The sequence below is a fragment of the Thunnus maccoyii genome, chromosome 3 (genome assembly GCF_910596095.1).
Source record: "Thunnus maccoyii chromosome 3, fThuMac1.1, whole genome shotgun sequence".
NCBI classification, from domain to species: domain Eukaryota; kingdom Metazoa; phylum Chordata; class Actinopteri; order Scombriformes; family Scombridae; genus Thunnus; species Thunnus maccoyii.
Window position 1 is genome coordinate 25102150 of NC_056535.1, and position 27648 is coordinate 25129797.

At 38.1% G+C, this 27648-nt stretch overlaps 3 protein-coding genes across 8 annotated transcripts; 1 reads left to right on the forward strand and 2 right to left on the reverse strand.

Annotated features, from left to right (window-relative positions):
• Positions 1-2134: 2134 nt before the first annotated feature.
• Positions 2135-5317, reverse strand: LOC121894429 (adenosine receptor A3-like). Of its 2 annotated transcripts, none has more exons than XM_042407017.1 (2): positions 5196-5317; positions 2135-2936 (listed from the first exon to the last, which is right to left on the reverse strand). In XM_042407017.1, the coding sequence occupies exons 1-2, from the start codon at positions 5309-5311 to the stop codon at positions 2282-2284; spliced, it is 771 nt and encodes a 256-aa protein (XP_042262951.1). In that variant the 5' UTR covers positions 5312-5317; the 3' UTR covers positions 2135-2281. The 2 variants fall into 2 exon arrangements, with proteins under 2 accessions (XP_042262951.1, XP_042262952.1); XM_042407018.1 differs by lacking the exon at positions 5196-5317 and adding an exon at positions 3216-4148.
• A 1009-nt stretch (positions 5318-6326) lies between these two features.
• nat8l2 (N-acetyltransferase 8-like 2) lies at positions 6327-9383 on the reverse strand. Of its 5 annotated transcripts, none has more exons than XM_042406575.1 (2): positions 8905-9383; positions 6327-7401 (listed from the first exon to the last, which is right to left on the reverse strand). In XM_042406575.1, exon 2 carries the CDS (start codon positions 7393-7395, stop codon positions 6721-6723), a length of 675 nt encoding a protein of 224 aa, XP_042262509.1. In that variant the 5' UTR covers positions 7396-7401; positions 8905-9383; the 3' UTR covers positions 6327-6720. The 5 variants fall into 5 exon arrangements, with proteins under 5 accessions (XP_042262509.1, XP_042262511.1, XP_042262510.1 ...); XM_042406577.1 differs by lacking the exon at positions 8905-9383 and adding an exon at positions 8631-8869; XM_042406576.1 differs by lacking the exon at positions 8905-9383 and adding an exon at positions 8626-8869.
• A 1420-nt stretch (positions 9384-10803) lies between these two features.
• On the forward strand, positions 10804-14174 carry LOC121894684. The gene is made up of 6 exons (XM_042407428.1): positions 10804-11405; positions 11580-11728; positions 11885-11958; positions 12407-12517; positions 13605-13703; positions 13948-14174. The coding sequence occupies exons 1-6, from the start codon at positions 11298-11300 to the stop codon at positions 14100-14102; spliced, it is 696 nt and encodes a 231-aa protein (XP_042263362.1). The 5' UTR covers positions 10804-11297; the 3' UTR covers positions 14103-14174.
• The last annotated feature ends 13474 nt before the right edge of the window (positions 14175-27648 follow it).

Sequence of the window (27648 nt, forward strand, 5' to 3'; positions counted from 1 at the left end):
GCAAATTTTAACATACCTGTGGATTAATAAGGGAGAGAGCCAAAGTTAGCATCTTGCTCTAGCCGAAGCTCATTTAATATTGAGCTGTACATGAGCAGAGCACGTATGAGTGATCTCTCTAAGGTATCCACAGTGGCAATAGAGCACTGTCTACTGACATATTTCAGTATTGACCTGATGTCAAAATTGTATAGACAGAGTTAGATTAGTTCAAATAATTAACAAAAATTAGGGTGTCTGTTTAAATAAAAAACTTAACGTGGCATTTTCAACCCACTACACAGACTTAAACTAAGATAAATTCAACATAATTGTGCACCTGCAGTGACGTGCACAAACAGGGGAGCATTTAGGGGCCCTTCATGCTTCCCCATCTGTGACTTTGGGTGCAGAGCATTGGTCAGAAATCATACTGTGGGTCTGCATAGAGTTTGCCCAATTTATGTTGAGAAATGTGTCTTCCTTTCTGATCCGAAATACGATTAGCAGCTGAGAATATGGATGGATACAGGACATAACAGCTGATAGTTTTACTTCTGACAAATTGATCTAGTTTGGTTCATGTCAAAATGCCAAACTCAAGGCTTCAAAACGTCCACAAACCAATGGATGACATCACGGTGGCTACTTCCATTATTTTTATACATTCTATGTGTGTAACACAGAAATAAAACCAACAAGTAATACAGTAAAGGTGGGTTGCATACACAATATGCACAGTTATTGTATAAGACCAAGATGTTTTTGGCCACTGAGAAGAAGGGATGCCATTAGGAAGGGAGGTTCCTGAATGAGTATTTTGCATCACTGTGTACTGTACAGTTTTTCTTTCAGTTATTAAATCTTTTTTTAAATCACTGGTAGGTATGGATATTGTCACAATGATTCTGAACCATTTTTTCTATGAGTGTAGTATACATTTATGGGTAATTAGGTCATGAATGGCAACTGTGCAGAGGTTTGGGAGGTTATTCAGAGGCTGAATATAGTTGACAAACAAAAGGTCTTTACCAACTTCAGCTCATTAAAAAAATCTGTTGATGGTCATCTTTTTCGATGTTACCCTGAAATCATTTAATGTATTTTTACCATCCACACTATTCTTATGTAACAGATGTCACAATGTGTGCCTCTTCAAGAAGGGAAATGACCTCACAGTAATATTTGTCATTTACCTCATTCTAACCATGCAGATACTGGTTTTGTTTGCCCTGAAATCTCTGAGATGCCTACTGCCATCATCATCATCAGTACATGAATGTAAATTGGTCTGTGCTGTTTAAAACATTGAGAAATGACATTTAAGAAATTCAAAAGCAACTTCCCTTTTCAGAAACAATGTCCCCGCTACTCTGGAAAATTTACAGATTTCAGTGCATAACTCCAGAGTATAACAAGTAACAGGGACGCAGTCTATAGGAGATGATAAATGAACAAAATGATTTGAATCCAGATGAACAATTTGAAAGATGCTATGATCACATAAATATTCTACACTTGGTAAACCTAAAGCTGTTTTATGTGTGTAGACTGTGACACAAAATCACAGTTATTAAACGTGCAAGTACTTACTAATATACTGTTAGCATGATAACTAAATACTATTTAGAGTATATACTCTTATTATCAGGTATTTATGGTATGGGAAATTATCATATTCAGTCATAAGTGACAACAATTTGCCACATTTGTGTAGGCTACAACACCCGTTTATTCTAGGAGCAGAAACATTGTCAGATAAATGTTACAGAATTTCTCACTTCCTGGTAGGCTTACAGTTATGTCTCTCACAGAACACATTTTGGGAAGTATATTTGTTCACCATTTTAGTCAGATGAGGATATTGATAATCTTGTGCATGCAGTGCAGATATAATACAGAAAAGAGAGAGTATTTAGCCCAGTTGACCTCAAAGATTGACAGCAAGGGGGAAATGAAACTGTTAATGGTAGGCAGGAAGTAATAAGTACTTAAAGAAATACATATAAAACAAAATATAAATACAGCTATACATAGATTCTAAAAGTGAACAAAAGAATCAACAATCACACATTGAACCACAAGGCTACTGTATAAAAATACATGATAACATGATTGATAAATTACAGAAAAAAAACAGAGCTTCAATTGAATTTCTGACATGAAAAACATGAGGCAGCTAAATAAAATGATGAGTAAAAGGAAAAAGTTGTATCAATCTTTGTTTTCAGCAGTGTGCCTGTTAAGTCATGAGTTAATGGTTGTTAAGAACAAAGAAGCACCAAATCAAGGAAATCTGCATTCACTCATTTTTGGCCACACTGTTAATGTTAATACTGAGATTGATGTCTGTTGTCTGGCTCGTCTGAGAGCCTCGATTTTCTTCTCCACATTCAATACACCGTCGCCAGATCTTCAGGTATGCTGTCTTGATCTTCTGTATTTTGAACGCATACACAACTGGGTTTACAGCTGAGTTAGCATGAGAAAGCAGGATGCCAACATACAAAGCTGCTTCTGGTACAACGTTCGGACCACTATAGTACGCAATGCAGTTCATAATGTGGAGTGGGAGCCAGGACAGGGTAAACAGGACCAAGACCAGAGACAGAGATCCTGCCAGCTGCTTCTCTTTCCTTAGGTAGTTGTAAGACTGTGTTTGGACACCGTTGCCTGGTTTCTCTCGAAGGTTTCCTCGCATGGTCCAGAAGATGTAGCCGTAAAATACAGCCATAATCAACAGAGATATCAGGTGACAGAGGAAAAAACTGAAGTAAACCAGATATGACATGGGGATCACAGCTATAAACTGGCAGACAATGGTAGAGTTGACTGACTCAGACAAGGTTTCTTGGTTGTACCATCCAAACATGGGTGCAAAACTCAGTGGTATTGCAACAAGCCAACATGCTGCTACAACAAACCATGAATGTCTCTGTGTGACAGTGCTTTTGTACCTGTAAACACAATTAATAATTATTAGTATCATCGGCATTTATTTATGTACGTGTGTTCTGACTACAGTGTCACAAATCAATAATTCAAAACAGTTAGTAATAATAATAATAATATTAATTTATAATAAATTAAATATAAAGTGTATAACTATATACCTCCTCACACCTCACAGTACATGAATGTAGGTTGAGCATTAGATTAAATTCAATCCCTTACCCTGGCAGTACTATTTTACTTTTCTCTGTACATTCACAAAGCATAAGTCTGAATAATTTTACCTGAGAGGGGCATACACCCGGAGGAAACGGTCGATTGCAATAGCCGCAAGAGACAAAACTGAGACTAGAGTCAACAGGATGAGCACACAGCTGATGAAGAGACAGCCATGGAATGAAGTGTTCATTCGTCCGTCCACCATCACAGCTATTGGTATGGCTATGCAGCCAACCATAAAGTCAGCCACAGCCAGGGAGAAAATAAGGCAGAAGGTGGGCTGTTAAAAGCTCTTACTGGTCCACAGGGCCAAAATAACCAGCATATTACCCAGACAGCAGCTGACAGCAATGAGCACTTCCACCACCGTGAAGATCACTTCACTTGCCTCCATTATGCGTCCTGTCCAGCTAATGTTTGATGGTGAGTGGTGCAGCGTGTCTGAATGTGAGTCTGAGCCTGAATGTGCGCTTGTGAAACATTTGAGGAAGTCCTCGGCCTCATAGCAGTTAAAAATAAATAAATAAATATCTACAGGTCTAACAAATACCACGGGTTGTTGCTGTGGTTTATATGAGCTACTTCACAACATGCTATCTGGCCAAACCACAAAACCACAACCTTGATGGAAAATATATCTCTAAAAAAAAAAAAACACTGTGCTGACAGCGTGTGGACTGAAACAGCTGATGTTGAGTTTATGCAGATGTGGTGCCACAGGTTACATCTTGTTGCTGATGCAAGCACTGTCAATACACATGCAACCACAAAACACTTGCATGTATAAAGGTATAAATAACCGGACATCCTTCCTGTATGTTCAACTGGTAACACTTTCCAGTAAGACAAGAGAATTGCGGAGCATCTGGTCCAAAATACATTTATTATTGACTTAACATTTGACTTAATTGACTTTTGTACAAATCTTTGTGCATGACTTACTGAAATGTAGCACTAGTAACATAAACTTTAATATTCATAACTTCTCAACCACTTTGGTCCAGAATGAAATATCTTAATATTATATATTATAATATTAGAGTTGAGTGTACCTGTAATATATAGATATAATATATATTTGTAATATATACCTATATACATAAAATTGCCTTGCCTTTGTGATCCCCTGACCTTTCCTGTAGTGCAATAAAGTAGTTGGTTACAGTTGGATGGATTGCCATGAAATTTGGCCTACACATTCATGTCGTCCACAGGATGAATTTTAACAACCTTAACTTCTCATGTAACACTATCATCGGGTCAATTTGTCCAATACTTTGGTTTATGACCAAATACCTGCAAAGCTAAAAGACTTTCCCATCAACCTCAGCTGTGCTTTATGTTTAATGCTAATCAGCAAATATTGGCATGCTACTGTAACATTAGCTAAACTAAGAAGGTGAACATGGTGAATATTATACCAAACATAAGCATGTTAGCATTGTCATTGTGAACATATTAGCATGCACTAGCAATTGCCACAAGGGACTGGGGAACATGTCCATCCCAATGTACAAAAGAGGAAAATTTGATGCCCCCAAAAATTTGAATCCAGGTTCAAGCTCATGAAACTCCACTGTCAGTTACTTTTCTGTGTTTAATTACACTCAGCCAGGTGGAGGCAGCATTGATTGTACTAGTACCTAGCATGGATGTATAAAGAGAACTGGATACAGCGTTGGAGACAGGGCCCCGTTCATTTGGCGCATGAGGCCAAAAATCCACTTCCCTACTGTAAAGAAATTACCCGAATGAAAACATATTGCGCATGCTCTATGGGCCACATGTGCCCATGGAGCATGCTCACTAGAGACTTCCGCCAGCTGAGATGGCTAACTTCCAGTTTAGCTCTGGTAATACATGAGATGATGATGGTAATTGTTGTTTTGTCCAAAAGTCACATTCACACTAACTCTGTAAAGATGCATGTTACTTATCTAGTCACGTCATGCTAGTCTCCTCAGTTTAAAACAAGCCTGTAAATTGGTGTTATATGGCAGGGACTGCCTGACACCTTGCAGTTTGTTCTACATTTAAAACCTTACCTCTTTCTTAAAGATTTTTTTTCATCATCTTCACCATCATCCTTTTTTGTCATTATACATTCCTGATACTTTAAATAACTTATAATCATGCACTGTAAATACTGTGAATAGTACATTGTTGAGAAGACAGTCAGTTGGCATAACAGACAAGCGCTTTATCTTACTTTAGTAGATAAATGGCGCCCTCTACTGTCTACCGGTTACAATCAATAGTAGGGTAAACTACCATATTACAATACTATACTACCCTCCTGACTGTGACAGCACTAACACAAGTCAGTTCATAAGAGGTGTGTGTGAGTGGTCAGAGATATTTTCTATCAACATATTATGTCTGAAACTAGTGTAGCAGACCATGTTTGGTATCAAAATGGTGAATGACATATGAGATTCCCAAAGAACATTTTACTTCACAAAGCTGTCAGAATTAACTGATTTTTATGAGAACATGGTCTGAACTATAAACCATAATTTCTTATTGATTGTGTGTGACGAAAAGTAAGGGTTATTACATTTTAGTAGCAAATTTCAAAACTTTTGACATGTCACAGTAGGAAAAGCACAGGTGTAAATAATGTTATTAGTAACACTTGCACTTGCCCTACTGTGACAAGACAAACGTTCTCTCTTTGATTCTTTATTTTCCCTGTTTATTATTGGATAATTTGACTTCCTCAGGACTCTAAATTATTCAACTGAGAAAAAAAAACAGTCTGTGGTTGAAATGGTAACACAACAACTGGTAGACATTTGAAATTGGTGACATGGGGGCACAGGTAGACGTTTAGGCCTTTTCAAGAGTCCCAAGCCAGAAAGGTTGGGACAGACTGGTATAATATATACTATCTTTATAATATAGTGTCTACTATTTATAACTAGCCAGCAGGATGAGGGTTTCAGTTGAATAACTACAGTATTTTGATAATAATAAGCAGTCATTCTGACAGTGGTTATAAATAAAAATGTTGACCAGCTTTAAAGGTCCATTCACAGTTTGGTCCATTCTTAGTTTTTTCGCACCTGTTTGGGTGCGAGAAGTTACACCTTTATCATTCATGTAATTTCAGCATAGCTTCACCCAACTTCAACCAGAGCAGAAGTTGAATCAGACAGAAGGAAAACACACAGCTGTTTAAAACAATTACAGGTGTTTTTTATTTCTTTTGTGTAAAACAGTTACATGTGAAGTGTAATTTGTGACATAAAATCACAGTAGTTTAAACTAGTTGTCATAAAAAACATACAAACAGCACTACAATCACCAGTATTGTGAATTTTGGTCCAGTAAGTTTGTAAAACCAGCACTATGTCCTGTTTAAAACATTCAGATAAGTTGGTCTTATGTACAGTACAAGCAAAAGGAACTTCCTTGTTGTTCTACCTGAGATTTTGTTCATAGTTAGAGCAGCGAGTGTGTCTGTGAGACATTGCTTACAAATAATGCCTCATTCAAGTAATATTGATGCAAAGGCTTTAACAACTGACAAGAGGAACATTACAGTAACTGATGAGGGTTGTTTCAGGCCTACAGGTGTTTTTCCATTCTTAAAACAGTGACTTTGGCCAGCGTTACCATCCAGAAGGGAGCCTCTGTTTTGGTGTGTGAGAGGACATGGCTGAACCCCAGTTTCTTGTACAGTGCCACAGCAGCGGTCTGGGTGGAGCTGGTCTCCAGCACCACCTTGGAGAAGCCTCGTTCCTTACAGAAGTCAACCACTGTCTGAGCCATCCTGAAGCCCAGGCCAGCACGTCTGCAGAGTGGCGAAATTATCATTCTGAACAGTTCCCCATACCTTTCCTCCCCGCTTTGTTTGGCCATTACAGCCACAATACCCACAATCTGGGCCCTCCCATCAACCTCAGCCTCAGCCACCCAGAAACAGTCATCTGATCTGCTCAGGTAGTTCCCAGGGATGTCCTGCATGTCTGTCCGGAGTCTCTCTCTGACATAGCTGGCATAAAGCTCATGACAGCAGTAGTAGACAAGGGCCACCCAGACTCCTGGTAAAAACACAGCCCCTAACGCAGAGCCCAGGAGGTAGCCAGCACTACACAGAGCCAGGGTGATGGTGAGGTAGGCAGGGCTGCTCATGGCATTGTGAAAACATGGGCCGATGTGCTCCTGAATGCCAATGCTGAACAAGTTCAGAACTGTGTCCTTGTCTGAGGGACGGTACCGGCGGATCACCAGCTGCACCATGATGAACTAGAGGGCAATCAAAGAAAGGATTCACATGTGAAATCTTTGTTTCACTTAAACTAAAGCCCAAATAATAACATTTTAGGGCTTCAACTGATTATTGTTTTCATAATTGATTAATCTGCTGATTATTTTCTCATGAAAAATGCCCATTTATGGGCCTGAGGTGTCTTCGAATTCTTTATTTTATTTGACAATGAATCCAAAATCCAACGATATTCAGTTTTTTTTCCAACTCACTTTCACTCAAAAAATGACTGAAGATAATGATTAATTATCAAAATAGTTGCCGATGACTTCTCTGTCACTCAGCTAGTTAATTAATCGACTGATTGCGATTAGCGCCTGGTTACCATGGAGACGACTGAAACCAACACCATCAAAAGTGTCGAGCGACCTGCCATAAATCAACCATAATACTCTATCGGAAGTGTTTTCAAACTGTGTCTTTGAGGTTTACAAGACAAAATACTTTCTGTTTGGACAAATGTACGTCTGGTTTATTCACCTCCGCTAAAGAGCAGCGCACAGCTTCTCTAAACTTTCCTGAGTGAATCATCCGGGGGTCACCTTTCAATTGAGCACTTTCTGCTCAGAAAGCTGCCACATATGTCGAGTAAAGTAAGTTAATACTTAACTTACTTGTCTTTATACTTATTGTACTTACAGTTGCCAACAACACGTAATAGACCCACTGCTTGTGTTACTATTACGAGGAAACTGTACAGACAACGACTGGTAGTATTTATCAGTTTGTGGTTCTTTTCCAGTGTTATTAAGTGTCTCCTCTGCTAGCCTGGATTGTAGCCGCTAATCACAGCAGTCATGTCGCTCATAATCCTTAAAGTCATCTCTGTCTTGGACACCCGGTAGAACCGTTAAAGTTTCAACCGTTGACCTAACGGTATTTTTCAAGAAACTCAACCGTTCCCAGCCATGGATGTATGATAAGAGCTCTTATTATACATCCATGTTCCCAGCAAACATTGTTCGTACGGCGGCGTTTGGTCCCCGGCCAAAAACGCTTCCGGTCTGGCACCAAAAACATTAGCAAACTTACCTTTAATACAGGCCTTTAATTAACGTTAACTAACAGTTTATGTGCAAGCCCAAAATGTAACGTTGTCCTTCTTAGACCTGACGTAAAACACGACTAAAATGCTTGACCAACTAGTCTACAAGCTACTTTATAATATCTTATTTGAATGAAAATTAATAACGCTCTCTTACGTAACTGTGAAAACTGGTCCTTGTGGAAGAAAAGTACGGTCCAAATGTGAGCTCAGGACAACACACACAATGGGTAAAGGTTAACAGTTAACCGTTAAGTTAACAGTTAACATATTTTACATCAGGTCGAAGTACAGAGGCAAAGTAAAGATAACACCACCCGCTGACTCTGCAGAAGCGCCTTGTAGTGTAAACCACATGCTACAACCTCTCATACTGGCCCTCACGTTCAATTTAACAGAATCGCTGTATTTTGCAACCACTAATTTTTCCACTTACCTTTTTCTAGAAATCCCAACCCGCGTGATCTGTGATACTGGATGCAGTGTGTTGTAAACCACAGAGGGGCGTTTCTAACAGTGACTGAGATCAAGCTGACTGGTCAATCTACACAGAGCAGCTCTCCGGTATTTGGTATCGACATCGTATTTATTTACAGAGGCAGTCTCAAAACACAAATATACGCAATGCAGATTCAGGGTTTAATGCATAAACTAAGATATATTTTGGCACAGATGGGCCCTTCATGGCTTAATTTGGAGTATTAGTCAGAAATCATACTGTGGGTTTGCCAACCAAGCCCCGTCCAAGACTGTTCTGTCCAAGGACAGTGTTTTGTAGAGACTAGTCAACAACTGCATACTTAAGGACACAGTGAAATGAAAAATATCAAAATATATATTTTAAGTTCTGATCCAGTGTCCTTTTGTTATCGCTTGTGACATCATATTTTGTATTTTTATGTCAAACTCCTGTTTTCATTTCCTGTAAAATGTAAAAAAAATAAAATAAAAAAAAAGACTCATCATGAACTCGGGGCAGTTACCTCCAATCAGATGTGATTTGAGGTGTATGGAACTGTGAGTACACTGATTCTATCATGAACATTTTCAAAAATATATTTACAAAAGAAGGGAATAAATATTTTCAGGAGACATTTTAAGTAATCAGATCCAAGAAATGAAAAAACACTTGCAGGTACTGTGTTTCTTTGTATTTATGGGGATACTTTGCTTTTGATGTACTTGTTTAGTGTCATTGTGCATATTTACTAAAACTGTTGTGAGATTATCATCTAGTTTTCTTACTTGCTTCATTCAATTAAATAAGACAAAGGTCTGAATCTGGTGGCTCATCCTCATCATTTTTTTTTTACCTTGTTTGTACCTTTTTTACTTAATTTACCTACATGGGTCTTCCTCTGTTGAAGGAGCACAAAAGTTCTCGGCATGTCTGATCTAATTTTGGCCATCTTGGTTGTCATGGTTTTGCTTGTCATTAGGTTCCTACCTACGGAGTTGAAGGGTCCACTGTAGTGCAGGGTATCTGCAGGTCTTGAAAAGTCTTAAAAAGCATTGATATAGGTTTCCTTAAAAGGCCTTAGAAGGTATTTAAAAGTCTTAATTTTTTACTCACAAAGGTCTTAAATTTTTTTTCTAGTCTGCCATAGGCAGAATGATTTTAGTTATAAAATGTTTTTTTAATGTGATTTTAGCAGAACCTGGATGGAAAATCCCCAAATCTATTGCTCCAGACTTCTGGCTTTAAATGAATAAGTTATGTATCATTTGGTTAATCTATCCATCCGTTGTTATTCTGCTGCTTATCCACGGCCAGGTCATGATTAATGAGTAATCAGTTATGTTATTGGGAATGTTTGTTATATACTGCCAGGATGTAATGACCAAAATGTGAAATAAATTTAAATAAATTGACATTTATTTCATATTGCACTTGGTAAATAGTTGTAGCCCTTATCATCACTAATGATTTTTTTTAACATCTTTCATACTTTGACAGTGAAACAAGTCTTTCTTCTTTTTCTTCTGTCTGTACAGAAACCCTGGTAGTGGCTGTTATTCAGATTTACCAATTAAATAAGAATTGCATAATAAAATGGCTTTTGCGTAGCTGTCTACTGTAGTGACCATGTGTGAAAGGGTTTTTAAGCTAAGCAGCCAAATAGTTAAATGCAAGAATGAAACTAGAGTCTAATTTTACATTTTTCCTCATCATCTTATTACACTAGAATTTGCTAACTCTACACTGTAATGAATTATCAATGCTGTTTCTTTATTTCCTAATCCTTTACATGGATCATCAACTGGTGAGGATGCTGACTTTTTGTCTGGGACATACAGCTTTAGCTTCAATCTTTAAACACAGTATCATGTATCATCCACTGCACATTTAAGTTAACTGCAAAAAGCTTGTATGAAATTCATGGAGACGGTGTTAGCTTAATTAGCTTGCTCGCTACAGCTGATAAAATCTGACAGTGAAAGTTGTCACTTCAGCTGGCAAAATTGACGGTCTACCTCCCCATTAGTGTGGTATGAGAATGAAAAGCTACATGAACTGCCTCCCTGATCCTAAACAGGATAAATATGAATGGATACAGGACATAACAGGCTAAGATAGAAACAGTTGTTAGATAAAGACGACACTTTAGTTCACTCATGTGTCCCTTTACTCCAGTTTGGGAAATGTGTTGCATAGCTTTGTGTTTGATAAGCAAACATAAAGATTTTCTGAAATCGCATTTGGGGTTAACATTTGGTTTACGGTAATCTGCGGAGGTGCAGGGGTGGGTGGAGGAGACTCAAAAATAATTGGTCAGTGATATCAATATAAAACAGAGCTGAGAGAGATGAAGAGATATTAGAGCCACGATGAAGACTTTGTGTGTTGCTATTGTTGTGCTGAGTCTCAGCTCAGTGTGCCAGCCTGCGTCACTGGCCTGTGAGAAGCTGCTGAAACAAGAGGACAAAAGTCCAGATGTAAGTCTCTTTCCACATTTATAACTAACAATATAATTTTCAAACTGCTTCATTAGACAAAACTAAATTGAACCTATTAAACCTATTTGTACAACATTTACTTTTTCAGAAATGTGTTTATGGGGGAAAAAAATCGCAATTAAAGTGAAATATTTCCTTTTCTTGTTATTGCAGCTGTCTGGGAGATGGCACTTCATAGCCTTATCTGCTAACAACTGTTGGATTCCGCTGTTAGTGAACGCTCTTCTTTGTCCAAGTGTTGCAATGGACATTACTGCTAAGGACACACCAAACTTCTATGATGCCAACATTAAAGTTAAGATGTAAGCAATGTTTTTACTTGAAATAGGGGTTGATTTGTTGGCATGAATCTTCAAATAAAGATGTGTCCCACAGTCAGAGTATTTGTGCATCATACACGTTCATGTACTGTACAGTTATTTTGTCAATTATTAAACCTTTAACAAATTCCTTTGCAGTTATGGATATAGCGGCAATGAATCTACACCAATTTTCTATGAGAACAACACCTTGTTTGATGTTGACAGCGACAGTAAGAGTTTTATTTAATATATAATGTGCACTGGTGTTTAATTGCTATTTTAACTTTTACTGCACACTGCAGACTTCTGACTTTCTGTCTCATTCACTTGCTTGTTTACTCTCATTCTGTGACTTTACCAAACAAGGCCTACAGAAATAAAAAAAAGTCAAAATAGAATAAATAATTCACAGAGATAATTGAAGCCCTGTGATAGATTTCAGTACAATACTAATGGTATGAAATCATTTGTAGGACACTCTAAAATAGAGCTGTTGCAATGTAATTATTTGAAGTGCCAACGTGATCAATGTGTTAATAATATTTGTGTTTCTAACATTTTGATATACGTATGTGAAGTATTAATGTTGTTATGATATTATACTTTTATTGCTGCTGAGAATATAAACTATAAATTAAATAATTATTACCATCCACACTCTTTTTATGTTTCCAACAGACCGCCTAACTGGTGAATCATTGTTGCTGCTGCAAACTGGGTGTCCTGACTGCCTTGTTATGAAGATAGACAATGACAATGAAAATGACGTTAAAGCTCTCACACTCTTCAGTAAGGAGAATTTAGAGATTAAATAATCAAAAGAATAAAAAAAATGGGAAATATGGGAAAAAAAAGATAAATATGACACTGACACTCTCTGCAGGAAGACTGTGCATGTCATGAGGAGACTTATCTCCTTGCCTGGCTTCAGACCATTCATAATTAATTATTTCCATCTGGATTACATTAGAAAACTATAACATAATCCAGACATATCTGATGAAGGGAAAAAATATTGCTGCTGATGATTAAGGTATGCTGATTTTAAATGAGAAATTAAAGGTGCACTAGATAAATATAGATATTAAAGTGGCAATAATCAATATTTTTCTCTTGTTTAGTGAGTTTCAGCTCATTTCTGGTTGCAACTTTACTGTTCTGGTTCACTCTCGCTGTTCTCTTATCATCCTTTTGAGCTGCAGCAGGCAGCTGTTCACTACCTGCTCAGTACCAAACAGACACAGTCTGTTTGCACAGTCAGCCAGATATTTCCTTCAGGAGTTCGTAGAGACCAAAAACTGAGATAAAAGAGATTATATAGAGTTGCGAAGTGGGAGGGGTCGCTGGTTCCAGAAGTGTTTTTCCCCATTCTGAATTCCCATTTCCAATTTTTCTTTAAACAATATCCTCAATATTCTCCTGGATAATGTACCAATCCTATAGGTTTATATTGTGACCACCAGTGTCAATGATTTCAACTTCATTTCTGAGAAATCATAATTTGTCTGTGATTTCGGCATGGCAGACAGCTAAGAAAAAGAATACGTTCTAAACAAAAACGCAACACTGTAGTTGCTGAATTGACTCAAAAGTGACCCAGAAATGAAAACTGAACTGATTCACACTGCAGATTGTAAAATCAGTTTTCTCAACATTGTAATCTTTAGTTTAAGCAGCTCACATGACCTAATTTTAAGCTTGGTGATTGGCTGCTTTTTACCAAAATGCACATTGGGAGTTGTAGTTGAATTCTACCCTGAAATCTTTATGTACACAGTCTTGTCCCTTTTTGTCAAAAAGCCAGATATTTTCTAAAGCAGTTTTTTATCATCATCATCACAAAGCTTTTATCTTTACTGCATCTCCTCTTCACCAGGTCGGAGAAAGAATGTCACTGCTGATGAACTAAAGGAGTTTGAGACGCAGGCAGAGTGTCTTGGCTTGACGAAACCACAGATGTTTAAGTCAGATCATGGTGAGACTTTTACATCTTTTAGATTTTTAATGGCTTGAAGAATCATTTGAATCTACTTGGTCAGTTCGAAATCTGGATGTTGTCAGGGTATTACTGTGGTATACCAAAGTATATATAATAATTTACCATAGAAGGTGCCATAATAACATTTTTAAATTGTCATGTACATAATAGAATGCAATATAAACTGTTATTATTTTTATTGTTAGTGTTAATCTAATTTGCCTTTCTGTTCCCTGCACAGGCTATGAAACCTCCAAGTCACTTGTAAACATTGATGATGATATCCCAGCAATGTTGATTGCGATTAAAAAGAGGCTGATAAACATCCGAGATGATCTCCTCAAGTGCGACCCAGAGATTTTATCTAATCCCTTAATCACATATTTAATGAATTAGATATCAACTACTGGCTTGGTGGAGCCTTGATTAGTTTGCTACAATATCAGTGACTTCAAACCTCCAAATGAATGTCACTTTTGATCCACTGATTTGGAATAAAAGCAAACTGTGAATAAAGACAAAGCTCCTCCGCTGTTTCTCCTCATCTTTCAGAAGTGCAAGTGTGATTCAAAACAACTTCCAAAACATCCACTTAAACATACTGATCTTATATTGAAGTGTCAGTTTACTGGTATAAAACTACAAATACTATTTGGTTTGGCATTTCAACTTGTATTAAACATCAAATTAATCTTGTATTAAACCTGTGTAATACAGAAATAAGACCAAGTACTACAGTGGAAGGTGGGTTACATACACATACATGGTCTTACATAAGATGCACACATATTATATCATACCAGGTTTGCTAATATTTTTTATGTTTTTGGCCACTGAGAAGCAGGGATGCCATTAGGAAGGGATGTTCCTGAGCTTAGGTTCTCCTGGTTCATCATAACTCAAACAAATGACTGGCTTAACTGCTCATTTAGCAGCAGGGGCACTGTTAAGGTCCACCCCATCATTGGGTGCACTAGTTGTTGGGACGTCTCCCACTTCCAGTCCTGTGTCCACCACAGGGTCCTCTGATGGTAGTATACCACAATTAGTTTCCCCTTCTGCCATAGGAGCATGGTCATGCCTTCTCTCTTCGCTGGGGGAAGTATCAAGGGCACTATTTCCATCCCCACTGACTGTATCAGGCCTTTCATCAGCATGGGAGCTCCTCCTCCGTCTCTGAAACACTGTGCCCTGGTTCACCAGTGGTCTGTTCCTCCTCTCGTTGTGCTCTTTTCTGAGCAGGAGCACTGGAGGCTCTGGTGGACGGCCTCTGAGATGGAGCTCCCTTCTTGAACTTCAGGCATCCTCACTAAGAACCCTATGGGTAGAAGATGGTCTCTGTAAAACGTCTTTACTATTCCCCTTCCCCCTTCAGGCCTAACCCGATAAACAGGTAAGTTAGGAAGCTTTCCAATGACCATATAGGGTTGTAGGTTCCACTTTTCTTTTAACTTGGTGTTTTCCAGGAACTCCCAAAGCTCGAACAAGTACACTGTCTCCTTCTTCAGTTCTCACGGTGAACTTTGCCCCATAGAGGTAGTCATGGAATTTATCGACTACTGCCCATTTCAGTGCTAGAAACTCAAGTTGATGGACAGGGTAGTTTCTTTCAGAGTTTCTCAACTTCCAACTGGCAAAGGCTACAGGGCGTAATCCTTCCGGATATTCCTGATCGAGCACTGCGCCCAAACCTTCAAAGCCGGCATCCACGTGCAGTATATAAGGCTTTGTCGGGTCGGCAAAAGCCAGGACAGGAGCATGAGTGAGACAGTGGATTATCTTTTGAAAGACAGCAGTGCAGGCTGGGGTCCACTGATCCCTAAAAGGCTCAGAGTTATTAAAGTAGGTGGCCCCATGCGCCACTGCTTTCTTTACTTGTGCTGGCAGATAGCCTTTTGTCAGATCTGTCAGGGGTCTCACAATAGCAGAGTAATTAGCGATGAACCACCTGTAATACCCGCAGAAACCCAGGAAAACCCAGGAAAATGTGATCTTGGTGTCTTACTTACAGAAAGAATGTGTGTGTAAATGTGCTTTTGTGTATACAGACAGGTGACAAATTAAAGGAAAAACTGGTCCAGGTCTGAATGCTTGACCCCTACAGTGAGGGGATCTGGTGGCTCTGTAATGCTGAAATGGGCATTTTGCAGGCATGGTTTGGGTCCGCTTGTCCCCTTAGAGGGAAGGGTCACTGCTGATCAATACAAAGTAGTTGTGAGTGATCAGCTTTATCCTATGATGAAACATTTCTATCCTGATGGGAGTGGTCTCTCCCAGGATGACAATGCCCCCATCCACAGGGCACGAGGGGTCACTGAATGCTTTGATGAGTATTAAATGATGTGAATCATATGCTATGACCTTCACAGTCACCAGATCTCAACCCAGCTGAACACCTATGGGAGATTTTGGTCTGATGTGTTAGACAGCGCTCTCCACCACCATCATCAAACCACCAAATGAGGGAATATCTTTTTGAAGAATGATGTTCATCCCTCCAGAAAAGTTCAGAGACTGTAGAATCAATGCCAAGGTATATTGATGCTGTTCTGGTGGCATGTGGTGGCCCAACACCTTACTAAGACACGTTATGTTGGTTTTTCCTTTAATTTGTCACCCGTCTGTATGCATGGCATGTTTGTGTGTGGCTTAAACTTAACATTAGTCAACAATTAGGTATTTATTCATCAGCATTGTAGCACTTGTAACAGGGATCAAACATGAACAGTGTCTCTAGTCTCTAGAATATCAGAAAATAATTTTGGGGGGTATATTGAGCCATTGACTCAACTTGCCCCAACATCACTGGCACGTTTTACCCCACAACCTCCATTTTGACAAAACTGTTTCACACAGTGGCTCAGATCCACAGTTATGCTAAGTTTATGACCTTGTTTTGTAGCTTGCACTGACTTAAATTAACATGTAATAATGTCCAAAACTTATCTATTTTAATTAAGATACAAGACTGATAACTTAAGTAACATGATGAATTCACTTGGCATGACAAAAATCTTTTGTTTTTGCTCTGTTTTTCTGATCACTCTCTCCATGTGCTTGAGTCCAAGATGGATTGAGTAATGTGAACTATACTTTCTTAATTTGTGGTACCATGATTACTTTTGTTTATGGTTACCTAGGTAATGGGGGTGGCTCATTTTATCCACTGGCTCTATTTACCCTGTTCTCCCCTAAGTAGTAACAGAGTGAAGATACCAAGCTCCAATATGAATTTGTGGCAAATGATGGTCAATGTAGCGAGCTATCAAGCTGTTAGTTGTTTTTTTACCTGCTTAATGTTAGCTAACTTTAGGTTTAAGTTAGGAAAAGACCAGAGGATAGGCTATATAACACTAACATTACACAGTGGAAACCGCTTATATGGATCAAAAAGCTCAGGACAGAATCAGTCCTATACAAATGCTGTTTAAATAATTTGCTTATAGTAATCAATAGTCTGCTTACAGTGTTCATTTTGGGTCTTTTCATACATGAAAACATGGGGGGGAAAATAAAATTACGGTAACTATTTTTATTTTTTATCTTACTCCCATGATACACATATGATATTGTAATTGGTGGCTGCGGCACCATTTTCAGGGGTGCGGAGGTATACAAATATATACAAATGTCAATTATATGGTTATCTGCATGAGACTTAAAGAAAAAAATCGGTTATGATAATTATCCGTTATAGTGATTAATTTGACCCAGACAGACGTGATCACTATAAGTGGTGTCCACTGTACTAACTAGCTGACCAGCCAGCCAGCCAAAGTGTGAACAAGTGAAAGAGATATAAATAATGTTATTGATAGCTCTTTACATACTTTGCTTTTATATGCCTCTTAAGTATTTCGAAACAATCATATAAATAGGCATAGATTGTTGTTTATAATCAGTTAATGTCAGTGAAAAGGTCACATTGTGTTGATCATAATGCAATTTTATACTTTATATCCCTCATTTCCTCAACCTGTGAATGGATAAACAACATTTCTTCAAAAAGGCAGCAGCTCCGCCGAAGGCCAGTCAGGTGAGAAGATTTTGCCAGTTCAGACAAATACAAATTTAAACTGGTTGATCATTCATTAAGCCTTGAGTTCTTGTTAATCTGAGTTTAATAAAATAACATGTTACTGAAAACAGGCGAGGAGAGGGAGAGGAGGAAGCTGGAGGAGACTGACAGGGATGAAGGAGCAGGTCTGATGGAGGTTAGTGATCAAGAAGAAAGCGAGTGGGAGTTGTTTAAGCTTTCAGTTAAAATTAATTCTGAATTTTATGACATAGGCCTATTACTCATACTAGGCATAAGCTAGCTTCAATGATTTTATGACATTTTTAGTTTTAGAGGTTCCCACATCAAACATCAGTCTGTGTATGAATAATACACTTAGGACCTGCAACTTATCTAAGAGAGAGGAGATAACATTCCTTGACTTCAGTACCTTTGCTTGATCTGTGCCTGTTGTAAGTGGATGGAAAGCATTAAGTCATATTAGATCTGTGCCTAATACAAACTATGAAGAAACAGATCTATTGTGTTGATTTTACACCTATTGCTACTCTAAAAATTCATGACAAACAGACATTTTGGGGGCCCCCTAACCTTAAATCTCTAGTGACGCCCCTGAGGCTTGCAACTATGTCTCTCACAGAGCAAATAGGCATAAATTTGTAATTTCAGAAAACATAGTCTGCTGCCGCCGCCTGTCCTGGCTGCAACACGTGCTGCATTCATGGATGCACCATAAAGTCCTACATTGAAGATGCACGGTCACAAATACAGCTCAAAAAAACATTTCTACATTACTAATATAAATTATCTTATCAAAGGAGGCGTATCAGAGAAAAAAAAAACATGCTTGCACAGAGCATGTAGGGGTCCTTCATGCTTCCCCATCTGTGGATTTGGGTGCAAAACATTAGTCGGAAATCATATTGTGGGTTTGCACAGAGAAAATCAGGTGGGCCTACCCTGTCCAAGACCGTTCTGAAACACTCTTTTTTTGTTGTTGTTGTTACAAAAAACATTTTTTTAATATTGAAAAATACATGTAAATACATATAAATAAATGAATGAATAAATAAATAATGAGGCTACATGAACTCAGTGATATCTAACCACCTGTTCAGGGTGAAGCCAGCTGCCCAATTTATGTTGAGACGTTTGCCTTTTGGTTCATGAAAGTTATAAGCTGAGCTAACTGTCTAAAAACCACCAAAATGGATTCTGATAAATAGGACACTCACCCAAGTTTCCCTTTACTCTAGTTTGGGAAATGTGTTGCATAGCTTTGTGTTTGATAAGCAAACATCAAGACTTACTGAAATAACATTCAGGGTTAACATTTGGTTCACGGTAATCTGCAGAGGTGCAGGGGTGGGTGGAGGAGGCTCAAAAATAATTGGTCAGTGATATCAATATAAAACAGAGCTGAGAGAGATGAAGAGGTATCAGAGCCACGATGAAGACTTTGTGTGTTGCTATTGTTGTGCTGAGTCTCACCTCAGTGTGCCAGCCTGCGTCACTGGCCTGTGAGAAGTTGCTGAATCCAGAGGACAAAAGTCCAGATGTAAGTCTCTTTCCACATTTATAACTAACAATGTAATTTTCAAACTGCCTCATTAGACAAAACTAAATTGAACCTATTAAACCTATTTGTACTGCATTTGTACTTACATTTACTTTTTCAGAAATGTGTTTCGGGAAAAAAATGTTAACATTAGTTTAAAAATATCAACAATGTGTCCTTTTCTTGTTATTGCAGTTGTCTGGGAGATGGCACGTCATAGCCTCATCTGCTGACAAGTGTTGGTTTCCTTTATTGGTGAACGCTCTTTTTTGGCCAAGTATTGCAATGGACATTACTGCTAAGGACACACCAAACTTCTACGATGCCAACATAAAATTTGACAGGTTAGCAATCTTTTTACTTGATATAGTGGTTGATTTGTTGACATGAATCTTTCAATTAAAGATGTGTCCCACAGTCAGAGTATTTGTGCATCATACATGTTCATGTACTGTACAGTTATTCTTTCACTTATTAAACCTTTAACAAATCCTTTGCAGTCATGGATATTGCACCAACAAATCTACACCACTTCGCTATGAGAACAACACCATAGTGCTTGATGTTGACAGTGACAGTAAGAGTTTTATTTGATATACTATGTGCACTGGTGTTTAATTGCTGTTTTAACTTTTACTGTACACTGCAGACTTCTGACTTTCTGTCTCATTCACTTGCTTGTTTACTCTCATTCTGTAACATTACCATACACAAAAATACCAAAAAAATAAATTAAAAAAATCCAATGTAATTATTTAAAGTGCCAATGTGATCAATGAGTTAATATTGATATTTTTGTTTCTAACATTTTGATACACGTACATGAAGAGTTAATGTTATTATGATATTATACTTTTATTACTGCTGAGAATGTAAACTATTGACTAAATGATTATTACCATCCACACTCTTTTTATGTTTCCAACAGATCTCGTAACTGGTAAATCATTTTTCCTGGTGCAAACTGGGTGTCCTGACTGTCTTGTTTTAAAGGGGGACCATGACCTTAAAACTCTCACACTCTTCAGTAAGGAGAACATTAAATATCAAAAGAATCAAAAAAATATTGAAATATGGTAAAAAAAAGGTAAATATGACATTGACACTCTCTGCAGGAAGACTGTGCACATAATGAAGAGATTAATCTCCTTGCCTGGCTTCAGACCATTCAGAATTAACTATTTCCATTTGCATTAGATTAGAAAACTATAATCTATAATCCAGACATATCTGATGAAGGGAAGAAACATTGCTAACTAATACTGATGATTAAGATATGCTAAATTTAAATGATAAATTCAAGGTGCACTGGATAAATATAGATATTAAAGCAGCTATAATCAATATTTTTTATGATAATTTATCAAATGACAATGTGTAATGTCAGCGGCATCACTCGTAGTGATGAACCTGCAGAGAATCCGCTGACTCTGCAGCTCCCCTCTGCGAACTTTAGCGAGTTTCAGTTCATTGTTTAGCTGTCCAGCTGCAACTTTACTGTTTTGTTTCACTCTCATTGCCCTCTTACTGTTCTTTTCAGTCATGGCAAGCAGCTGTACACTACCTGCTCAGTATCAAACAGACAGTTTGTTTGCACAGTCAGCCAGATATTTCCTTCAGGAGTTTGTAGAGACCAAAAACTGAGCTAAAAGAGAGTTTATAGAGTTGCAAAGTGGGAGGGGTCACTGGTTCCAGAAATGTTTTTACCCATTCTGTATTCGAAGTTTCAATTTGTCTTTAAACAATATCCTCAGGATAATGTACCGATTCTATAGGTTTATATTGTGACCACCAGTTTCAATGATTTCAATTTTGTTTCTGAGAAATCACAATTTGTCTGTGATTTCAGCGTGGCAGATGGCTAAGAAAAAAGAAAAAATTGTCCACAAAAACGCGGCACTATAGTTGGTAAATTGACTCAAAAGTGACCCAGGAATTGAAACTAAACTGATTCACACTGCAGATTGTAAAATCAGTTTTCTCAACATTGTAATCTTTAGTTATAGCAGCTCACATGACCTAATTTTAAGCTTAGTGATTGGCTGTTTTTTTTTTACCAAAACGCACATTGTGAGTCATAGTTGAATTCTACCTTGAAATCTTTATGTACACAGTCTTGTATCTTTGACTTTTTGTCAAAAAGCCAGATATTTTCTAAAGCAGTTGTTTATCTTTTGTACTGATGATTTAACCGGGGGAGTTTCATGCCGATCCAAGATGTAGAAGAGCTCAAACCAACAAGTTCTCTAAATTAAACGACCAAATAGGTCATTTGATGATGTACTCCAGAATGACCCATAGGAGCGTTTTCTAATCTGACTCCTCTATCAGCAGGAATCAGCAGGACAACAACATTTGTCTGGGCTTTCCAAAACCGTTACAAATAATTGTTAAAAAATAATTATTGATGTGACAACACTGTGGTTAAGTTTAAGCACAAAAACACTTGGTGAGGGAAAGATTATGGTTTGGGTTAAAATGATCACTTTTAACATGGTGTGAGTTAAAGTAACTACTTTCTTACAGTTAGGTAACCTTCGTTGTCATGGCAACAGTAAATACCATGACAATCATAGTTATGGTTTTTAAAAAAGTGTCCTGACTCACGGTTGTAAATGTGACACTTGCGGTAGGAAACAGGAAGTGAACAGCGGTCTCCTGCAGCTAAGTCACTAACCTGCCACCCGACCCAATCAGTTGCCCATATCAAATTCAAAACCCTGACACTCACTTACAAAAAAGCAACTAAAACAGCTCCCGCCTACCTGAACTCCCTAATTCAGGTCTACACTCTATCCCACTCACTACGCTCGGCCAATGAAAGGCGCCTGGTACCACCACCACAACAGGGTCCTAAGTTGCTAGCTAGACTCTTCTCCTCTGTAGTTCCTCGGTGGTGGAACGACTTACCAAACTCTGTTCGATCTGCAGTGTTCCTCTCAATCTTTAAGAGAAGGCTAAAGACCCAGCTCTTTCGCAAACACCTTTACACTTGATGGACTGAAGGTAGAGAAAAGAAAAAAAATCTGCTTCTATGCAATCTATTCACTCTATGCATTGCCTCTGTGCAAGCAAGCAAGCAAAGCAAGCAAAATTTATTTATATAACACCTTTCACAAACACCAGTTACAAAGTGCTTCACAGTCAAAGAAATAAAATAAAATGAAATGAAATTAAATTAAATCCAATCAGAATAAATGAAAAACAATATATACAAGGAGAGCAGATAAAATAAACAAATTAAGATAAAATAACACATACAACCCAAATGCCTGTCTGAACAAATGGGTTTTTAGCTGCTTTTAAAAGAGTCTACATTATCCAAGGACCTTAAGCTTGTTGGAAGACTATTCCAAAGCTTAGGGGCTGCCGACTGGAAAGCATGATCCTCCTGGGTCTTAAAATGTGTACGAGGTACACTTAGAAAGCCCTGGGTGGAGGATCTAAGAGCTCGACTAGTGGTCTAGGGGTGCAGAAGGTCTGTAATATACTGTGTAGCCTGGCCATGTAGGGCTCTATAAGTGAGTACCAAAATTTTGAAATGAATTCTAAAATTTACTGGAAGCCAGTGCAGTGAGATTAAAATAGGAGTTATATGTGACTATCTGTAGGATTGTGTTAAAAGCCTAGCAGCAGCATTTTGGACAGTTTGTAGGCAGTGTACGGAAGATTTATTAAGGCAGGTAAAAAGAGAGTTACAGTCGTCCAAACGTGATGGAATAAAAGCATTAAAGTATCATCTCCATTTCATTTCTTGATACCACAGACCGGAGTTTGGCTATGTTTCTCAGGTGAAAGAAACGCAAGACTGGGAAGATGATGATAAGGCACCAAGGTTCTGCCTGATTGATGACTGAAGATTATCAGGGCCAAAGATCAGGATTACAGTTTTGTCTGCATTTAACTGCAGAAAATTGTTTGCCATCCAATTCCTAATTGTGTTCCTAGTTATGTGAAATAGTTGTTTAGTACAGAGAGTTTGTGAAGCTCATTAGGTTTAAATGAAAAGTACAACTGGATGTCATCGGCATACAATTGGTAGGAGATGTTCTTGAAACTGCTGATGATCTGTCGCAGTGGCAGCATGTATATGGAGAATAGAATGGGTCCCAAGAACGATACCTGGCGACACCACATCCCAAACAAATTCACCTACAGAGACTGACAAAGATCTATCTGTCAGATATGAGGAGAACCACTCCAATGCAGTCCCAGAAAAGCCCACCAGGTGATTTAGCCTGTGGATTAGAATGTGATGGTCCACAGTATTGAACACTGTGCTAAGGTCCAATAGCACTAGAACAGAACAGTCTCCGGCATCTGCAGCCATTAAAATGTCATTTGAGACCTTAAGGACAGCTGTTTCAGTGGAGTACAGTTTACGGAAACCAGATTGAAATATATCAAACACCCTGTGCAATTCCAGTGTTTGAACAAGTTGTTTCTCCACGGTCTCCACTCAAACTTAGCTCTATGGCACTTACTTGTGTTGTTCTCTCCTGACTAGATCCCTGCTTGTGTTATATCAGCTATCTGATGTACGTCACTTTGGATAAAAGCATCTGCGAAATGAAATTGTAAATTGTAATTGTAAACCCGCCACGTCTGAATATGGAAATTTGTCTCCTCATATAGACGTCATCTGAAATGCGGCATTTTCCTGGGTCATAATTATTACGGCCACTAGATGGCATCTGTCACTCAAACGTAACTATAGGTCATTTTTGGCGACTGACATTACAACCTATTAGGTTGTTTTACTTTCAAGGACAGGCTCGCTCAAACTGTGAGTCACGTAACATTGTCTATGGGAAAATAAGCTTAAAAGGTGATGATATGTCAGTGTTGTGTTCACCACTTGTTTCTGCTGCCCCCAGTTGGCCTGAAGAAAGGAAAACCTGACTCTATTCTTAGTTATTACTGTATTTTGTGTCTATCTATCTATCTTTCTCTAACCGGCTGTTAATAGCAAAGACAGTCAATATATAAAAAATAGTGTATTATATTGTAGTGGTGTGGTGTAAACTGATATGTTGTTACGATCAACAAGGGGGAACCTAAGTGCAGGATACAGACTCAGAGTTGGAATAAGGATAGGATAGAGTAAGGAAAAGTTTATTGACTGGCAAGCAAAGGCAGAGGGGCAGAGGGAAGCTGGCAGCTGGTGAAGCAGGGCAGCGCAGGGATGAAGAGAGAGATGTGAGCATGGCTGGATGGAAGCCATGCTAGCTTGGAAGCTAGTAGATAGTAGGGATGTGCAGAGAGCCCAATATTTGTATTCGTATCTAGGCAGCAAAATTATTTATATTTGTATTTATATTCGAATAAAAGTGGAAATAGGTGTAAAAATTCAATTGTTGTTTTTATTACGCTTTTAATTTTAGGATATTAAAGTGTTTATGAATAAACTACCTTGCGATGGATTTTCCCATACGGGGTCTTGAACTCCCGTCTCCCAGATCACAGATGACTGTGCTGACTACTGAGCTAAAAAAAAGTGCATCACAAATGTGCAGATAGACCTCAAATGATTTATACACCCGGCCTATAACACAGAGAAAGCACACACATTACACGTGTAGAGAAGAACTTCAGTGGCAATTCTTGCGTGGCATTTTTCATTTATTGCCTAGTTTTACAACTTTTTTTACAATTTTTGTAGAAAGGAGAGGGGGAACAACAGGTTATGGAGAGTCCCTTGAAAGCACTTTGCGTGTCAGTAGCTCAGCTTTATCTCTGGCGAACACCCCCAACTCCGGGACTGATGTACAAATAAGGAAATGTGCGTCATGTAGCAGGTGCATGTGACTCCCCTTGTTGACATGTGCTGATAGACAGCGGAGCAGAGGAGACAGACTGAGATAGCGATGTAACCGACCTACACGCTGGTATTTGACATGTTTTTTTTTTTGTTACCGAAAACAAATAATTAAAAAAATATTTTATGCAAAATAAATGTTCATAAAAAAAAAAAAAACACTATTTGTGCATTGCCAAATAATGTATTTGGATTCAGGCCCTCCCCTTGTAGACGGGGTGCAAGGATGACTGGTCGGCGGGCAGGGAGATGAGCAGGAAAACAGGTAGTCATGCAGTAATCCTGTGGCAAAGAGAGACAAGGTTAGTTCAACGAACAAAACAACATGAGAGACTAAACTTTGAATGCACAATTCAAGTTGGCCTGGGACATGACCTACTACAATGGCTGAAACAACGATCTGGCGATGAGTGGATGAAGAAGCGGGGTTGATATACTACTGAGTAGATGAGTTGATGTACTGCAGGTGTGTAGACTGGAAAGCAATCGGGGAGCCAGGAGAGTGAGAGGAGCACCACACCCACATCACAGACACAGGGGAAAGGGAAACACCAGAAACACAAAGGATAAACTGGAATCGCGGCTGTGATTGTGACATATGTCAATAGAAAATCATCACAAAGCTTTTATCTTTACTGCATCTCCTCTTCACCAGGTAGGAGAAAGAATGTCACTGCTGATGAACTGAAGGAGTTTGAGGCGCAGGCAGAGTGTCTTGGCTGGATGAAACCACAGATGTTAAAGTCAGATCATGGTGAGACTTTTACATCTTTTAGATTTTTAATGGCTTGAAGAATCATTTGAATCTACTTGGTCAGTTAGAAATCTGGATGTTGTCAGGGTATTACTATGGTATACCAAAGTATATATAATAATTTACCATAGAAGGTGCCATAATAACATTTTTAAATTGTTGTGTATATAATAAAATGCAGTATAAACTGTTGTTTTTTTTAATTGTCAGTGTTAATCTAATTTGCCTTTCTGTTCCCTGCACAGACTATGAAACCTGCAAGTCATTTCAAGACATCACTGATTCTGATGACCAGGCAGTAATGTCTATGATTGATGATAGGGTGAAAACTATGCAAGATGATCTTGTCAAGTGTGACCCAAACCTTTCTCTTCTCCCACTCTTGCTATTTTTTTTGAAAATTAAACATCAACTACTGGGTTAGTGGAGCCTTGATTAGTTTGCTACAATATCAGTGACTTCAAACCTCTAAATGAATGTCACTTTTGATCAACTGATTTGGATTAAAAACAAACTGTGAATAAAGACAAAGCTCCTCCGATGTCTCAATAAACGCTGTTTCTCCTCATCTTTCAGAAGTGCAAGTGTGATTCACAACAACCTCCAAAACATCCACTTAGATATATTGGTCTTATATTAAAGTGTCAGTTTACTGGTATAAAACTACAAACACTATTGGGTTGGCATTTAAACTTGCATTAAACCTCAAATTAATATTGTATTAAACCTGTGTAATACAGAAAGAAGACCAAGTACTACAGTGAAAGGTGGGTTACATACACAAGATGCACACATATTGTATAAGACCAGGTTTACTCATATTTTTTTGATGTTTTTGGCCACTGAGAAGCAGGGATGCCATTAGTAAGGGAGGTATTTTACAGTTTACAGGGTTTTTTTTACAGTTTTTGTTTCCGTTGTTAAATCTTTTTAAAATCACTGGTAGGTATGGATATTGTCACAACGATTCTGAACCATTTTGTCTATGAGTTTAGTATACATTTATGGGTAATTAGGTCATGAATAGCAGCTGTACAGAGAGGTTATTCAGAGGCTGAATATAGTTGACAAACAAAAGGTCTTTACCAACTTCAGCTCATTAAAAAAATCTGTTGATGGTCATCTTTTTCGATGTTACCCTGAAATCATTTAATGTATTTTCACCATCCACGCTATTCTTATGTAACAGATGTCACAAAGTGTGCCTCTTCATGAAAGGAAATGACCTCACAGTAATTATTCTCACTAACCTCATTCTAGCCATGCAGATACTGGTTTTATTTGCCCTGAAATCTCATACATGTACTGAGATGCCTACTGCCATCTCAGTACATGTATATAAATTGGTTTGTGCTGCTTAAAGCATTGAGAAATGGCATTTAAGAAATTCAAAAGCAACTTCCCTTTTCAGAAACAATGTCCCCGCTACTCTGGAAAATTTACTGATTTCAGTGCAAGAACTCCAGAGTATAACAAGTAACAGGGATGCAGTCTATGGGAGATGATAAATGAACAAAATGATTTGAATCCAGATGAATAATTTGAAAGATGCTATGATCACGTATATATTCTACACTTGGTAAACCTAAAGCTGTTTTATCCATTAAAATGATAACACATGTAATTAAAACATATTTAGGGCTCGGAGAGTTGCTTTAAAGGTCAACAGTGTAGTGTAGACTGTGACACACAATCACAGCTAATAAACGTGCAAGTACTTACTAATATAGTGTTAGCATGATAACTTAATACTATCTAGAGTATATACTCTTATTATCAGGTATTTATGGTATG

What these genes read in the sequence shown, in the direction of transcription:
- LOC121894429 (XM_042407018.1), bottom strand. Translation starts at nt 3,388, where the DNA reads ATGGTTGGCTGCATAGCCATACCAATAGCTGTGATGGTGGACGGACGA. An exon ending in CGGGTGTATGCCCCTCTCAG is followed by an intron (nt 2,937 to 3,215) that starts GTAAAATTATTC and finishes TTGTGTTTACAG; the next exon opens with GTACAAAAGCACTGTCACAC.
- nat8l2 (XM_042406575.1), bottom strand. Translation starts at nt 7,395, where the DNA reads ATGGTGCAGCTGGTGATCCGCCGGTACCGTCCCTCAGACAAGGACACA.
- LOC121894684 (XM_042407428.1), top strand. Translation starts at nt 11,298, where the DNA reads ATGAAGACTTTGTGTGTTGCTATTGTTGTGCTGAGTCTCAGCTCAGTG. An exon ending in GCCAACATTAAAGTTAAGAT is followed by an intron (nt 11,729 to 11,884) that starts GTAAGCAATGTT and finishes ATTCCTTTGCAG; the next exon opens with TTATGGATATAGCGGCAATG. An exon ending in GATGTTTAAGTCAGATCATG is followed by an intron (nt 13,704 to 13,947) that starts GTGAGACTTTTA and finishes TTCCCTGCACAG; the next exon opens with GCTATGAAACCTCCAAGTCA.